At 47.4% G+C, this 15,521-nt stretch overlaps 1 protein-coding gene across 2 annotated transcripts; it reads left to right on the forward strand.

Annotated features, from left to right (window-relative positions):
- The first annotated feature begins 1,004 nt into the window (after positions 1–1,004).
- On the forward strand, positions 1,005–14,831 carry MAPK13 (mitogen-activated protein kinase 13). Of its 2 annotated transcripts, none has more exons than XM_042888028.1 (12): positions 1,005–1,881; positions 4,823–4,952; positions 5,305–5,363; positions 6,386–6,494; positions 7,641–7,670; positions 8,066–8,113; positions 9,045–9,159; positions 9,489–9,560; positions 10,121–10,170; positions 10,625–10,703; positions 11,947–12,123; positions 12,478–14,831. In XM_042888028.1, the coding sequence occupies exons 1-12, from the start codon at positions 1,763–1,765 to the stop codon at positions 12,555–12,557; spliced, it is 1,068 nt and encodes a 355-aa protein (XP_042743962.1). In that variant the 5' UTR covers positions 1,005–1,762; the 3' UTR covers positions 12,558–14,831. The 2 variants fall into 2 exon arrangements, with proteins under 2 accessions (XP_042743962.1, XP_042743961.1); XM_042888027.1 differs by having other exon boundaries at positions 10,091–10,170; positions 12,478–14,830.
- The last annotated feature ends 690 nt before the right edge of the window (positions 14,832–15,521 follow it).

A 15,521-nucleotide genomic window follows, 5' to 3' on the forward strand; every position in this document is an offset into this window, starting at 1 on the left:
GAGGGAGCAGGAGCGTGGTGACTCGCCTCAGTGGGGATTTTCTGACTGCTGTTGTGTGCCAGCATGACTCAATCAGAAGGACAATTAGAGGAATAATTGGATAAAGCTGTGTTCATCACACCAACAAAAGCCTCAGTGCTGCAGTGCTGGCTGTGATAGAGCAGCGCAGTCGGTGCTGATCCGAGTCAGGTAACTGCTACTGCACTCTCTGTTTTCCTCTGCAGTGCTGCACAGAGGTTGGGTTGAAGAGGCTCAAAGAAAAGGGTGCTTGCTGTGGTGCACATGGAGAGGAAAGAGGATAAATAAATAAATCCTAGATGGGGTTTGTCACTTCTTCTAGGGAGAAAAATCCCAAATCCTCAAAATTCCTGAGGTGTGTTTGGTTACAATATACGTTGATTAGCAAAAGACATTAAATTCAGTGAGAAGTGAATTAGGGAAAAGTGACTTAGACCAATGTAAAGAAAATAGGAAGCCTTAAATTAACTCATCTAACTACAGCTGTGCCCCAGATACTCAGAACTCCTGAACCATGTGTCGACAGCTGTGTGTGTGCAGTTGAGCAACAGTTCTCCATGCTCATGAGGTGACAGATGAGTTACATTTGCTCCTGTCCCAACAGTTCTGGCTGAAACTCCTCTTGCTCACTGGTGTATTTATAGAACCCAGCCCATTCTGCTTTGTCTCCTTACTATGCTGTTGCTAGAGCCGGGGTTTGTTTGCACGTGTGTGTATAAGCAATGTTAAAATGCTGCCAGTAACGCAGAGCCTGACTTGTTTTATAGAACTGCAGGCCTTACCACTGCTATCTGGAGAATGCGTGTGCCAATTCTAAAACGTGTTGCTGTGGTTGCTTGTAAGCAGGTAAAATGAATCCTCCCTAAAACTGTAGTAGTGTGTTTCCCTAAGTCCCATTCGTCAGGCAGGGGATGGAGCAGAGCTGAGTGGTGGCGGAGCGTGTCTCCTCAGGCGTAGCTTAGTCACTTCCTCTGGAGGGAGGGTGCGCCCTCAGAGCTCTGCTGTAGTCGAAGCAGAGTGCTGAGCCTCTGCTCAGCAGGGTGGGTTGGGTGCTGAGCGATGGGACTGACTGCTGCAGAAACAAGGCTGGACCCCCCAGACCTCAGCACCTGCAGCTCCCAGGGTGGTCCCATCTCGGAGCAACTCCTGAGCGTCTCACTGCAGTCACGTGGATGAAGTGAAGCTCAGACAGCCTTCTCTGTGCCCGTCTGCTGGGAAACCACGGAGGAAATCCCCGCTGCTCCCTTGCTCTTCCGTGAATTTAATGCCCTGGACTCTGTCCTGGAGCTCTCCTCCCCTGCGGCGCTGACTCGGTGCTGTGGCACGGTAACCTGTCCTCTACGCCAGGCATGACCTCGGATTCCTGATGCACCCTTACTCACCCCACCGACGATCTCATGAGATGCCCGTGAGCCCCATATGGCACTTCTGGGGGTGGCAGCCGTTCTGTCCTCGAAGTTCCACCTGCGGCTGCAGGTGCGTCTGCGTTGGGCGCCTATTGGAGCACCCAGAAATACCTGCACACGGCCGAGGCGTGTCTGGAAACCTGATGCCTCATCTCCGCCATGTGGAGGCGGAGGGAGGAGGGCTGTGAGACATGTCCCTTCTCGCTCACAACAGCTGAAAGCAGAGAAGGCAACTCGCTACAGGCCTTCTCAGCAGTGCAGGGTGTCCCGGTTGCATCCCAGGGGCACCACCAGACGCCAGGACTCTGGGTGGGTGGCAGTCCCGCAGCCGCCGGGCGATGAACATCGCAAGGAGAAGAGGCTTTTACAGACAGGAGCTGAACAGAACCGTCTGGGAGCTGCCCAGGAGGTACATCTCCCTGCACCCCGTGGGCTCTGGGGCCTACGGTTCTGTCTGGTGAGTGGGGCCCAGGGGGAGAAATGAGGGCTGGGGGTGAGAGGTGCCTCAGCACCCCCGATGAAAGGACTCTGCGTGTATGATGGAAGCGGTTTGTCTTCCGCTCGGTCACCGTGAATGGTTGCTTTAAAAACGATCCTGTGCCTCCTGCGGTCACCCTGACAGGCAATGGGGGGAGTCGTGTCTGGCTCAGCCCTGTGGGTGTCCTGCAGGCAGGGATGGCCTCAGATCTGAGAGGGACCTCTCAGGGTAAGGGAGTGATCTGGTTGGCAGGAAGAGGGAAACACCTGAATATCTGAGAGCTGAAGAGTTGGGCCCTGCTGCAACAAAGCAGTGGGCAGAGCTACAGCAGCTGATGCTGTGTCGTGGGGGAATGGAGCTGGGTGGCACAGCCACAGTGCTGCTTCCAGCTCCCTGTTGTAAGGCAGCAGCTGACCGGGACTTCCTGGCTGGTGGCAAATCCCGGCTGACAAGGGAGCAGCAGAGCTGCTGTTAATTAGTTACTTGGACAAAGGTACCCACAGTGAAAGCAAGCAGAAAAGTCGGATCTCATTTTGTTTACGCTGGTGAGTTGAGGAGACTGGTGACTTTTAGTAAGGGCAAATCTGAAGCAGCCCATTGTCAGTAGCCGAACAGAACCTCACTGCATATTAGGGTAAAAAGGAAAAGGAATGGAGTGTGTCCTCTTTCCTGGATGTTGGGCAAAGCCCCTCTTGCTGTCCCAGAGGAATCCCCAAACTGCCTGGCTGAAGTTGGGGCTCTGTCAGTGCACTGCAGGATACAAATGGGGACCAGAGGTTTCCTTCCCCACTTTTCTGCTTATGTGCAAGGCTGGGTCCTGAGATACCTTCTGAACCCGGTAACACTTAACTTGATATTTTGCTGTGCAGTTGGGATTTGCTGTCCTCTGCTGGGAATCACTGGGAAGCTTTTCTATCACAGCACTATTTGGAGCTGACAGCTTTTGCACATCTTTGAACAACAAATAAGGGCTGAGAAACAAATTCTGGGAGGCCAGCATGCGCTTGTTTCTTTCCCCGTTAATTCTGCAGTGATTCGGTAACTGGGGAAGTTTTCTGATGCCCCTAGCCCTGTCCCTTGGGTGCAATGTGCCACAATTACACATGGAACCTTCATGGTACACTCGTGACCTCACCTCGAGGTCGGCCTTGGTGTCATCCTGAGCTTCCAGCTGCTCCTTAATCTCTGCTGGGAAGAACGCTGTGGGCTCTCCTGGCTGCAGCAGCAGAGTTTCCTCTGGGCTGTGCCTTATGGCAAAGGCAAAAGTAGCTCCATTTGTGCTGGGTGGAATGAAGCTCCAGCTCCTGCGTGGAGTGGTGGGGCTGGATGTGTGCTCTGCAGGCCAGACGCTGGGAAGGCAGTAAGAGCTGGCACTTGGAGGTTGGGAAATCTGCCCTGAATTCTGTGTTTGACTGAGTGGTGCCGGATCCTTCCTCTTTGTTCCTTCACGGCTTGGAGAACTGTGCTGCCCTTCTGCCAGCAGCTGCTAAAGGTCTAATGGAACTGAAACAAAATTCTCCATTCCTCTCGAGATGTTCTTCAGTGTCACTTTCAGTGCTTTCGCAGCCTGGTGTGGCTCCCTTTGCCTTTTCTAGCTGAATACATTACAAAAACGCAGTCGCACCGAAGCTCTCAAAGGATGTCTGCTCTCATCAGTGATAGCTCAGAGCAACCATAAGGGACCTCAGTAGCCACGAGGGGGAAGATTGATTGCTTGATGGCATCAGAGATATCTGTTCACTCAGTGAGAGCTGCTGGTGAGCGGGACTTCTGGCAGCTATACCACAGTGAATTGCTGGTGGCTGGAAATCAGAGAAAGCCAGGCTCCTGAGATTTGCACCAAAGTATAACAACCCTTCCTTGGTGTTGCACCAAAGGGGAAGCTGTGCTGAGTGGATGTTCCCACCTATCCTACTGCATCTCTGCCCTACCAGCAGAGACCCAGCAAAACGCACCCTTTGACTGCATTGTTACAGATGGGCATTTTCCTGTCGACTCTGTTCATAAAATCTTGCCTCCGAGTGATGGCCCTGCAGGCCTCAGGAGCAGTGCCTCTGTTCTGCAGCTTTATGGCACAGCCCTTCCTGGACTTGGTGCCCAGAGGAAGGAGGAGCAGATGGAGCCTGGGTCTGCAGTGGGAATGGATCGCACATCTCTTCGTTAGGTGGTGAGAATCCTTGAAGAGCCTCAGAGAGAGAGAGGGTGTCACAGGATCATTCCACCCACCTCAAACAGCCAACGTGCTCAGAAGGAATAGCACGTCTCCAGCTGTGGTGGCTGTACCATGTCTTCATAAGCTCATGAAACAAACCTTATTTGCAGCCATACCTGCTTTTATACAGAAGCGTACAGAAGGCTGCAGGGGAACTAACTGCGGCAGTCTGTGTTGTTTTCAGTGTGACATCCCATCTTTGCTCTAGAATACAGTGAAGAATGTTGACATACCTTCAACGACAACATCTTGCAAGCAGGTGGCAAAGAGGAAATTGCTTTATTCCCTTTTCTCCATGACTTAAAGGAGGAGTAGGCAGAATTAAAACTCATTTTGACATTCAACCATTTGTGTAATGTTGCTCTGTTAGCTCCATCTTGTTGCTACAGGTTAAAGCAAGTGTTAAAGGGAGTAAAGACTGGCACTAGTGCTTTTCTTTCTGTCCTGTCTAGTCCTCTTAGTCCTCCTGAAATCATGGGCAGGGCTTTAACAGCCCATCATGTAAAGGGAAATTCTGCGTGTGAGCCCCACTGAGTTTCAATACCAACCCAGAGAGATCAAGAGGCCTTTTTTTTTTCTTAACCTTTTTCGGGGGGAAGTCCAGCATTAGCTCTTTTCTCAGAGGGAAATTGATCTGGTGTTGCAAAGTTTGTTAAAAACGTTTTCACATTTGCAGTGTGGAAACTGGTTTGTGTTTGTCTGTCACAGTTCCGCCATAGACAAGAAGACAGGAGAGAAAGTGGCCATCAAGAAGCTGTGCCGCCCGTTCCAGACAGAGATCTTTGCCAAGAGAGCATACAGAGAGCTCATACTCTTGAAGCAAATGCAGCATGAGAATGTAAGCATGCATTACTCACTGTTTCTGCTAAAGCAAGGGGAACTCCCCTAGGTGCGTGCCGACTCTAGTGGCAGCACCTTACCTTTGAGAGGTCTCAACATCTGCCATGGGGAGCAGTCTCAGGGCCTGACTGCTGCCCAGCTGGTGCCACATCGGCTCAGGCAGATGTGTAATGGGTGTTCCTGTGTCTTAGTAAGGGGAAAAGTAGCTGCACAGCACAGTGAGGAGTCCTCACATTCCTCAGATAGAGCTGTCAGTGCTCACGGATGTGCTGGTGGAGAGCTGTTACCTGAGTTTCACGTGCAAGGCAAACGCTTTCTAGATTTATGTTTGGGCTTCTCTTGTCTATCAGGTCATTGGGCTGCTCGATGTCTTCACCTCCGCCCCTTCCTACCATGGATTTCAAGACTTGTAAGTGTGGAGTTTGTGTTGCTTTGCCTAGGCTGGATTGTTGAGCACCACACATGCAGGCTTTGCAGCAGCACGATGGATCGTGCTGAGGTGCAGTTCAAAACGCGAATTGGAAAAGGGACAGACTAAAGCCAGACATCCCCAAATAACAAGGAGAATCATAAGCAGTTCCTGTAGCTGAAAGGCCCACGTGAACAGATGGCATGCCCTGTTCACAGCTGGGAGAACGTGGGATAGACAGACCAGCATAAATTACCTGAGGCATTTTGTTCCATGGTGCATGATGTGTCTTGTGAGCCACGCTGATGCACGGCACAATCTAGAGGCTGTATCCAGAATGGGGAGAAGTGGCGTTCACCAGTCCACACGGTAATTGAACTTTGGAGATCTCATTATCCTTTCGCTTTGATTCTGGCTGTTCACCTTGGTGTTGGTGGTCAGGTCAGACAAGCTCCTCTCACTTCCTCATCCCTGGGCAGCACGCACCTGCCTCCAGGTTTGCGGCTGCTGGCTGATACTTGGCAGCCTGCACAAAAACCATTCGATGGTTCTGAGATGTTACTGCTGCTAATTGCGGCCTCAGCAGGCAGGCTGAAGGAACCTACAGGCTGTTTTCCAAGGCAGGGCCAAGGAATATTATAAATCTGGGAGCCAGTGCTGCAGCTTTGAAAGACTCTGTAAAACTGCACATGACACTTTGCTGCCAGGTGGACATAAGGTCACATGGGTTTGAAAATTATTATTTAAAATTAAACTAATTTGAGGTTGTTATGATTTGGAAGATCTTAATTTATATCATGTGTCGGATCTGACGGGAGGAGAAAGAGCACTTTTCAGAGTGGGCAGAATCCTATCATTGCTGCAGTTGGCTAGGAACAGCCACAGCCACCTGCCCCAGTTACACTGATTTAAACAGTCACAGGAAAACAAACCACCCAAACAACAACAAAAATAAGAACAAGGCCAGCCTGGCTCCTTGTGCTTTTCTTCTAGGCTCAGGGCTTTGTCTTACTGCCTTTTAGCTACCTGGTGATGCCGTACATGCGGACAGATTTACAAAAGATCATGGGACATGAATTCAGTGATGAAAAGATCCAGTACCTGGTCTACCAGATGCTGAAAGGGCTGAAGGTAGGTGGGGCTGCAGAAACACCACTGGACTTGGTGACTCCTCTCCAGTTGGTCTTGCTTTGTCATCTCTGGGCTGACCACAGCAACAACCCCTGTCTGGGGAAGATTTGTTTTTCTGGGTGTTTGTTTGTTTTTTGTTTGTTTTAATGGCACACACTGAGAAACAGGGATTTGCTCTTGAATGACTCTTGTTCTAGCACACATCAGTCCAAATGGCTGTCCTTTCATGCTAGTCAACAGGCATGGAAGCTTCCATCAGTTGTAGAGCTTGGAGTGGTTTCTCTGTGACAGCAGCTGTGCTGCTGACTTGCCAAAACCCTGAGCAATTCTGCAGTACCAGGAGCAGTGAGGCTCCTGCCGAATTTCTCACCTGGGCTGTCAGTGAAGAAGATGGAGGGAATGATTTTCTGTTCAACACAGTGAGCAAGAAATGTACTTCTCTAGCTGCCCTTGGGAGGACAAAGCAATCACTCCAAACCCTGAAATGCACAGGCAATGCCTTAACATTGCCCTCTGTAACACCCTCCACCTGGAGTTTCGAGCTGTGGTTTCTGAGCGTTAATAAGTTCACGCTAGTAACACCTTTCCCCTCATCACTGCTACCTCGAGTTTAAGTAAAGCAAGGGGAGAATAATGCCATTGGTCTAACTGGTGCAGCAAAAGTCGCAATCGGTGTTTGAAACAGTAATCTGATTTCCAGTTTTGGTTTAATGATGAAATTGTTTCAAATGTTAAACCATGGGGGAAAAAATGAATCAAAGTTTTCACGCCATCCAACTGACCCCAGCTCTGTCTGTAGTCCAGAGGTCTGTTTTGATAGTTTCAAGAGACTAGTTAGCTTTGCTCTGAGGCACTGTTGCCCCATACCCCCCTTCTGCTCTATGCTGCTTCTTTGGAGCAGCAGTGTAACTGCAAAAGCTGTCAGAAATGCACTTGGACGCTTCAGATTGCTCTCAGGTAGCTTTCCCTCATCAGCCACTGCTTCTCCTATGGTTGTGGGCTTTACTGTGGGCTCATATTCTGGGACACGCAGTGAATGCCAGCACTGCGTTCCCACTGACTTCCTCTCTGGAACTCTCATTTCTCCGCTGGAGAAAATGCTCTTATCTGCTGGTGACCACACCGTGGCTTCTCTTTTTGTTGCAGTACATTCATTCTGCCGGAATCGTCCACAGGGTAAGTTCGTATGCACCAATACTCTGATTTTGTCTGTTTAGGAGAAATGCAGCTTGGTCATAAAAATAGCAAATTTCTAAACATCATTTTGCTAATGGCCTCATGTGCTCTGAATTCTCTCTGGCTCTGCTGCTCTCCTGTACCCAGTGCTTATTCAGATTTAGCAGAAATGCTCTATTTGCTGGCAAGCTGTGAAGCACTTTATGATTTTTGAGTGAAAATGGTTTAAGGAAAAAAAAAGTCACTGCAATTTAAAGCTATACAGTATTGCTGTATTGGCACTGGGCTCAGGATGTTATGGGAAAGCATCCCAGGTGAGCTGAGACTTGACTCAGGCTCGCGTTGATGAACTGCAAATCCAAACATCTCACTTATTCTGGTCTCATCTGTTTTAGGACCTGAAGCCAGGCAACCTGGCTGTGAATGAAGACTGCCAGCTAAAGGTAGGAAAAATGCAGGGAGCAGGTCAGAGTGCTCATAAGCTGCTCCACAAGCAGGAATGCTGGCGTGCAGGTGTCATCGTGCTTCCCCTGACAGCTCAATCTGGGGAGCTGAATTACGCAGCAGTTGTAGTCAGCAGGAAATATTCACCTGCTTATGCAACTTGCTGAATCAGGGCCCAGGCCTTGGAATGAACATCCTGTCACTGTCATTCTGGCTGCACTGAAGTTCCCAATGACTTCCTAAATTAATGTAATACTGCTGAGCCATATGGGTGTTAGGTGGATCCCTATCCCTGAAGGATAACTGGATACAGCCCCAGTTACCCTTTGGTTCTTGTTGGCTAGACCCTGAGGCATAATGGCTGTGATTCTAGACAAAGTTATTTTCAGTATATCTCTGAAGAGATTGCTTACAGCTCAGAGAGGGTGACAGTCTCACATTTGTTTTCTGTAATGTATATTACTGGGAGGAGCTTCTGTTGCCCGTAAAGATTGGGTCAAGCCGTGTTCATCTCCAGAACTGAGAGGTCATCTCCTGTCAGCTGCCGGGTGTTGTTATAGGAAATGGTGAGTCATAGTGGCTTGTGAGCACGCCTCGGCCTCCACCTTCTACAAGTCCATTAAAAAAAAATCTCATAGAGTTTAAACTTAAGCTTCAAAGGAAGTGACCTTCCAGGTAGCAGCACAAGACGCAGATCCTCTCCGCAGGGTCTTGGCAGAACAACCAGCTCTGCAGCTGGCTTGCAACTTGCAGTGGAATTAAGACAAACTTGTAGGTCTTCGAACCATCCCATGGGTGGCTTTGGTGCAGACAGAGCTTCGCTCCGATCTGATTGGATCTGCTTCATTTAAAAGCAGATTATTGCTTGTAGGATTGATTGATTGATTCTTTCCTGCCTTTCCTTCTCCCTCTTCTTTTGGTGAGCTGCAGATCTTGGACTTTGGCTTAGCAAGACATGCTGATGCTGAAATGACAGGCTATGTGGTCACACGCTGGTATAGAGCTCCAGAAGTCATTCTGAACTGGATGCATTACAACCAGACAGGTGAGTTGCATTGCTTCAGCTGTGTGACTGTCTGGTGACAAACCCAAAGACCTCTCTGTCATGCCTGGCTCAAATCCCACCTAATCTACCAAATGTTTTTGCTCTTTGTAATCAGTGTCCCCTGACATGGAGCAAGTCACAGCTGGTGCCTGTGGGAAATGATGAAAGCAAAGATTTTAGCAGCATGGAAAGAACTGGGGAGGGCAGAAAATGGGACCGAAGTTGAAATGGGTGCCTGCTGCAGACTGAAAAAATAGGCAACAGCTCATGCAATCCTTTTTTCCTAAAAAGCTACTCTTTTTAAATTTTTCCTTCTTTCTTCCCAACAGTGGATATCTGGTCTATCGGTTGCATCATGGCAGAAATGCTGACTGGGAAAACGCTGTTTAAAGGAAAAGACTGTATCCTTTCAAACGAAACCTTTTCCCTCAGAGGGGTAACAATTCTTGGCATGTGTGAGAGAGCCTTAGGAATGCGGCTTCAGAGGGAAATCAGTGTCGGTCTAGTTTACTAAGAGATGATCACAGGAGATCAGTGCAGTCTTTTTGGTGAGGAAAACAGAATATAGAAGGGGGACAAGACACCCTTAGAAGTGCACCTCCTCTGTTGGCCACGTACTCTCTATATCAGCAGTCTAACCTTGAATTCCCCTCGTTTTATACCCAAGCCCTTCCATACTCTCAAATCTATGGGCATATACCTCAGTAGAACGGTACAAACAGAACTCGCTGTTGATGAGGACTGCATCCTAGGGAGAGAGGATGCAAACAGTGTAATGAGTCTCAGTTTGTGTGGCTCTGCAGGTCTGTATCATTACCTGCTCAGAGCTGCTGCTGCTCCTGGGACGCTCCTGCGCACAGCCATAGGTTGAGCTGCTGGGTGGAGCCCAGGGCTCGCTCCCAGGTGGATAATCTTTAACACAGCCTGCCAGACCTTGATCAGCTGACTCAGATCCTGAAAGTAACGGGGCATCCAGGAGATGACTTTGTGGAGAAGCTTGAGGACAAGGCGGTAAGGAAGCCCTGTGGCCACTCTGGTCTTGCTGCCAAAGGCATGGTGGGGAGAGGCAAACTCGCAGCCATGTGCTGCTGTTACAGCCGCCGTGAACAGGAGAGGGGGCAGTCTTTCCCATCATCAGGGAAAACGTTTTTGTCAGTGACACCTCTGATGTATTTGACTTCAATGCTCGTCACTGAGAACTGGCGTGGATCATAGGGCTGCTGGGCGAGGAATTGGTGCTGCATCTCCTGCCTCTGTTCTGCAGCTCAGCTGTTCTTAAAGCATCAGCATTTCTGTGTCCCAAGTGATAAAAATAGTTCTCACAAGCTGGCCACTAAAATGTGACGTGAGATAATTTGTTGTTCTCTTCTCCTAAATAATGGGACCCAAGAGCTCTATTTTACAGCCCCCTTATACTTGTCCAGTTGCAGTAAATGCATGTGCTCTGCTTTCCTTTCTCTTTTAGGCTAAAAGTTATATCAAGTCTCTTCCAAAAATGCCCAAGAAGGATTTGTCTGTGCTCTTCCCCAAAGCCAATCCTCTGGGTAAGTAATCTTGAGCATTTCTCACAAGTTCTCACAACTGAAAATGAGTTGGGCTGACTGCCACAGATGCAATTTTGTTGCTCCTCTTTTTCATAACTTCTCACTGCTTCCTCCCTTGCAGGCTGTATCCCAGCAGGAGGTTGCCCTTCCCAGAGCAAATACACCTGAATTAAAACAGTCCTTTATTGGCACTGCAATGTCAGTGTTCTGCTGTTAGTGGCCATTTACCTCTTCCCTTTCTGTTTCTAGTTTTAAAATGGCACAGTGTGTAAAATAAAAGGAAGAGGTAAACTTCACATTCTTGTATTAACAAGCCAGAAGGAAGCATATGCTATATACAACAGGATGTCTAGGTCACAGAAAGCAAATCGTGGGATTAGGGCAGTTGCATGTAGCAGTACACCTTTAGCTCCACTTGGTATAGGATTTGGGATGAGTTTTGGCTGATGTTAGCTTTCAGAGCTTGCTGCTTGTAGCAAAGCAGAGGACATTATGATTCAGAGTACTCAAAATGTCTCCCCAGCCCCAGATCCAAAGCATCACAGGTTTCGATGAAGTATGAGAGAGCCCCACAGTTCACTATAATAAATCTTTTCCTGCGGGAAGAGTTCAGCTCAGATTGCAGCTGTTTGTTGAACACCGGCACCTTTCAGTACGTAACAGGCAGTTGAAATGTGCGATTTTCAGGGTAAAAACTGATCTCCAAGTAGCTCTTTCCCCAAGTAGATAAGAGAAAACCTCTTCTAAAAGGAGAGCATTAAGCTATTAATACCAAGACGGAACAGGGATGACAGACCAGTCAGTATCTGAGTTTCCTGCCTTCCTGTTTACCAGGGATGTATAGGTTTCTATATGGATTACTCAAGCAATAGCTTGAGAATTGACTATTTTGAATCGCAGGGGTCAGAGCGAAAGCAAATGACTGAAGCTGCAAAACATCATGAAGTTAATGGTTTGCCGTTCACATTCCTGCAGTCTATCCATGCAGCGGTGCCTATCTGAGGCTGATTTGTTACCTCTGCACAATGTATACCTCCACTTCTCTTAGTAAAAGTTACCTGTGGCCACTGCTTGGCAAACTTTGCAGATTTCCATGCTGCCTTGGCCAGATTGAGGAATTTGTTTTGTTTTTAGGTATGGAAATGTCTTAGTGGAAACACTAGCCCTATCATTTTCAGGGTTTGTGCACAGGATGGCTGTTCTGCCCTGTACCCACTCAGCATGTTCCTGTCTTCTCCCACAGCAGTGGACCTGCTGGACAAGATGCTGCAGCTGGATGTGGAGAAGCGCCTTACAGCCACAGAAGCATTAGCCCACCCGTACTTCGATCAATTCCGAGACATTGAGGAGGAGACAGAGGCACAACAGTCCTACGATGATTCTCTGGAGCATGAAAAGCTTTCAATAGAAGAATGGAAAAGTAAGAAGTTTGTTTTATTTGACACTGCATAGCACAGACTTTCCTGCCCCTTTCTGTTTCCTGTGAGCACGCTGAGTAAGGCCAGCTCAGCTGCAGCCGCTCAATAACGCCTTGATGATGGCATTCATCTCCCTTTCCTTGCTCTTACTGTCATGGACTCAGCAGAGATTCCTTCTGCTGCCATCTTTTCAGATTCCATTTTTTCCCCCATCTGTACTTCATCTCTTCCTCCCAGCTTGTACCTGCTGTACTTCTCTCTGCACACGGTTAATGGTCAAAGTTTCGTTTGTGACCTCTGCAATAGGAGATGAACGCTAGAGGTATTCATTATTCGTTCTTCTTCTGTTTTTCAAGAACATATCTACAAGGAGATCTTATCCTTCAGTCCAATCGCACGGAAGGACTCAAAGAAGCGAAGTGGAATGTCGCTGTAGTGACTGCTTCAGCTGTGACCGGGATTCATGTCTCATGCTGGATGACAGATGGGATTTGTTCCACACAGCCTCTTTTGTTGCCATCACTTGGCCTATGGGACTCCTGTGTGTGTGAACATGACGTCAACGCTGTGACCGTGGGCACTGGACTTTCTTCCACTGGTGGGGGAAGCACTCCTAAATAGTTTTCAACTGTAAAGATAAAATGCTTCACTGAAACTTTGGGAGAAATTGCTGGTATTTTTTCTCCCTCTCTCCTCCCCCCTCTCCTCCCTGCATATTGCCAGGTTTTTGTTTCTCCTTTCTTTCAAAAAGCACAGGCTTTTAGACTTGAATTATGTATAAGGTAAATAAAATGGTAACACTGTCTGGGGACTGAGTCCCAAGCAAAATAACGAAATGGTGAAATTTAGTGTAACGAGACTTTATCCACACTCCTGATCCCTGAGCTCTTAAAGAGCACTCAGCACAGCCAGGTTGCTGACATGATTCAGCACCCAGGACATCGTGGGAATTGAGTTCTTCATACACACAGGCTACATCCAGGGCACCTTCTGCCCTGGTTTCTTGCTATGCACAAAACTCCCTGCTAGGGTGCAGCCTCCTCTGGGCAGGTACTCATTCCTCCTTTTTGCTTTACTTCTCTCATCCTTGGGTTTTGATAGGTACTGTTTCTTCCTCACGGCGAGCTGCAAATGCATCCCTGAGAGTTAAAGACCACATTCCCACATTCATAACCTTGTTATCCCAGGGAGCTGGGTTACCAGCAAGCAGTCCTCCTGCCCTCACAGGGGCCTCTCCTTTATGCACAGTCTGCTTCACCCTCCAGCTCCCTTAGCCAGGCTTATCTCTGCTGAGCACCCTCCCCCTGGAGCTGCCCTGCCTCTGCAGGCTGCCTTTATCTCTTAGCAGATCTAGTATTTTGTTACACACTCCAGTGACATGACCTCTTACACACTCATTCCCTCTGCTTTGAGGAATCTGTTTTACCATTTGTTCTCTGCTGCAGTTCTCTTACACGGCTGTTTGTTCCTTAATAGGAAGAGACTTTAATTGTTTGGAAATGTCTTAATAGGTGATTGTCTATCCCGAGGCTCACATCCTTACTTTGAAGTAAGGATCAAAAAGTTTATAGATGGGAGAGGAGGAAAAAAAAAAAAAAAGAAAAACAATATATTGCATGAACAATTCAGCATCATCAGAAACAGGAACACAATTCAATTCAGTGAACATGGAAAATAACTTCAGATATTCTGGTATCAGATCAGTTCCTTCAGTCATCAATCTTATAAACATCATCTGAGACGATCTTATTACATAGAAAACCTCACAGAAACCAAGCTACAAACAGATTCCCATTAATTCACTTTAGCGAGTATTTCTTGGCTACAAGAAGTTGCCACCTCTGAGATGCTCATCATATCTGTGTGTGACAAAGGTTGGGAATATGCAGTGCTTGCAGGGAAAAGTACCCTGGAAGAGAAAGTTTCAAATGCAATTGAATCAATCAAATTCAATTACCGATTATGAACTTCCAGAGTCTTGCTGCAGTTGGAAAGGAAGCAGTTGAGGGCCAAGGGCTCACAGGTCAGGATTTTAGGGACCCTATGTGCACCCTAATGCAGACTCTCTAAGAAAAGCCAAATTAGTGTCACCTTGTGGAAACTGGTGACATGAAAGAGAGCCCTACTGTGCTGCATCCACAGCCAGTTGCATCCAGCCTTGCCCTCAGATGCTATTTCTTTAGTAGGTATAGAGCTTTGTATGAGTTGAAGAACAATAAAATACTATCTTTTGCTGTTTATCACTCTGGATTAAGCATTTTCTCACATACAACTTGTCTGGATTTAATTGGTTTGCAAAGGTGTTCAGATAGTATTGCGATAAGAAGAGTGTGATGCGCAGACAGAGGGAGGTGGTTCTCTGAGCCCGGCTGCTGTTTACCGGACTAACCAGCTTGGCATCTGCAATCTCCCCCCAGGGAATGTTTGTTCCACCTTTGCTTCTGTAATATGCCAAGTAGTTCATTCAAACATAAAAGTATGTTTTGATCCTTGAGGTAATTTGATGTACTAGAAGTATTACTAATGTAATCTGAAGCCTGGAACTGTTGGAGGTATATGCGTCAGTATGTCCCAAGCCAATACTCAAGTACATAGGTGTGTGCTATAAATGTTATTACTAATGGAAGGGGAGATGCAAAACAATTACAGGCACAAAATAAGCAAACTGCATCTGAAAGTGACTTCAGTCTTAATACTATATAAGCAGGTCTTAAAGAGCCATGGTTTGAGGAAACCATTCTCTCCTTGTCCTGCTCCACGGGATGCAACCTGCATATTCCCTGCATGTAGGAAGGGAGCAGTTGCTGCTCCATCAAAGAGCAGTTGAAATATCGTCCCTTTGAACAAGAAGTCTGACTTGGCTTCTCTGTCCATCATGTAATCTTTAACAGAGGTCACAGAGGAGCTCTCTGCAGCTGCCACAAACACCTCAGCTGCATGTCTTTGTACTGAATATACTTCCAAAAAATATTTTATATCAAGTCCAGATTTCTGTGTGGAGTGCTTTCTCTTTTGTGAGCTTACACTGAATACTCTGAAATAGTGAGAACAACCTCAAGAGTTTTGTGTGGACTCCACTCTGGGAATCATCTGGGAATTCATTCACCCGCTGACAATGCACAGTGGTCTTCAGCACACGATTCTGCCACACGTCCCCTAAGGAGCAAATAATTCATGGACATTCATTTTGCTAGTTTGTTTTTTTTTTTCTCCTTGTGTAATTTACATGACTTTAAAATACAAAATCCAGTTATAAAAATCACTCAACCATTTAGTGAACATCCAAAATCCCATAAATCAGGCCAGATGGAAATATGCTATTTACACTGAAGCACAGTAAAAATGATGCTGATATAAATTATTTGTGCCCACCTCACATAATATGCAGATGCCCATCTTG

The sequence above is a fragment of the Lagopus leucura genome, unplaced genomic scaffold (genome assembly GCF_019238085.1).
Source record: "Lagopus leucura isolate 7727_CA_CO unplaced genomic scaffold, USGS_WTPT01 Super-Scaffold_100136, whole genome shotgun sequence".
In the NCBI taxonomy this organism is placed as follows: domain Eukaryota; kingdom Metazoa; phylum Chordata; class Aves; order Galliformes; family Phasianidae; genus Lagopus; species Lagopus leucura.

Excerpts from the sequence above, each read along its gene's own strand:
- MAPK13 (XM_042888027.1), top strand. The coding sequence starts at position 1,763 with ATGAACATCGCAAGGAGAAGAGGCTTTTACAGACAGGAGCTGAACAGA. Across the intron at positions 1,882-4,822 it reads GGGGCCTACGGTTCTGTCTG|TTCCGCCATAGACAAGAAGA; the intron begins GTGAGTGGGGCC and ends TGTCTGTCACAG. Across the intron at positions 10,171-10,624 it reads AGAAGCTTGAGGACAAGGCG|GCTAAAAGTTATATCAAGTC; the intron begins GTAAGGAAGCCC and ends TTTCTCTTTTAG.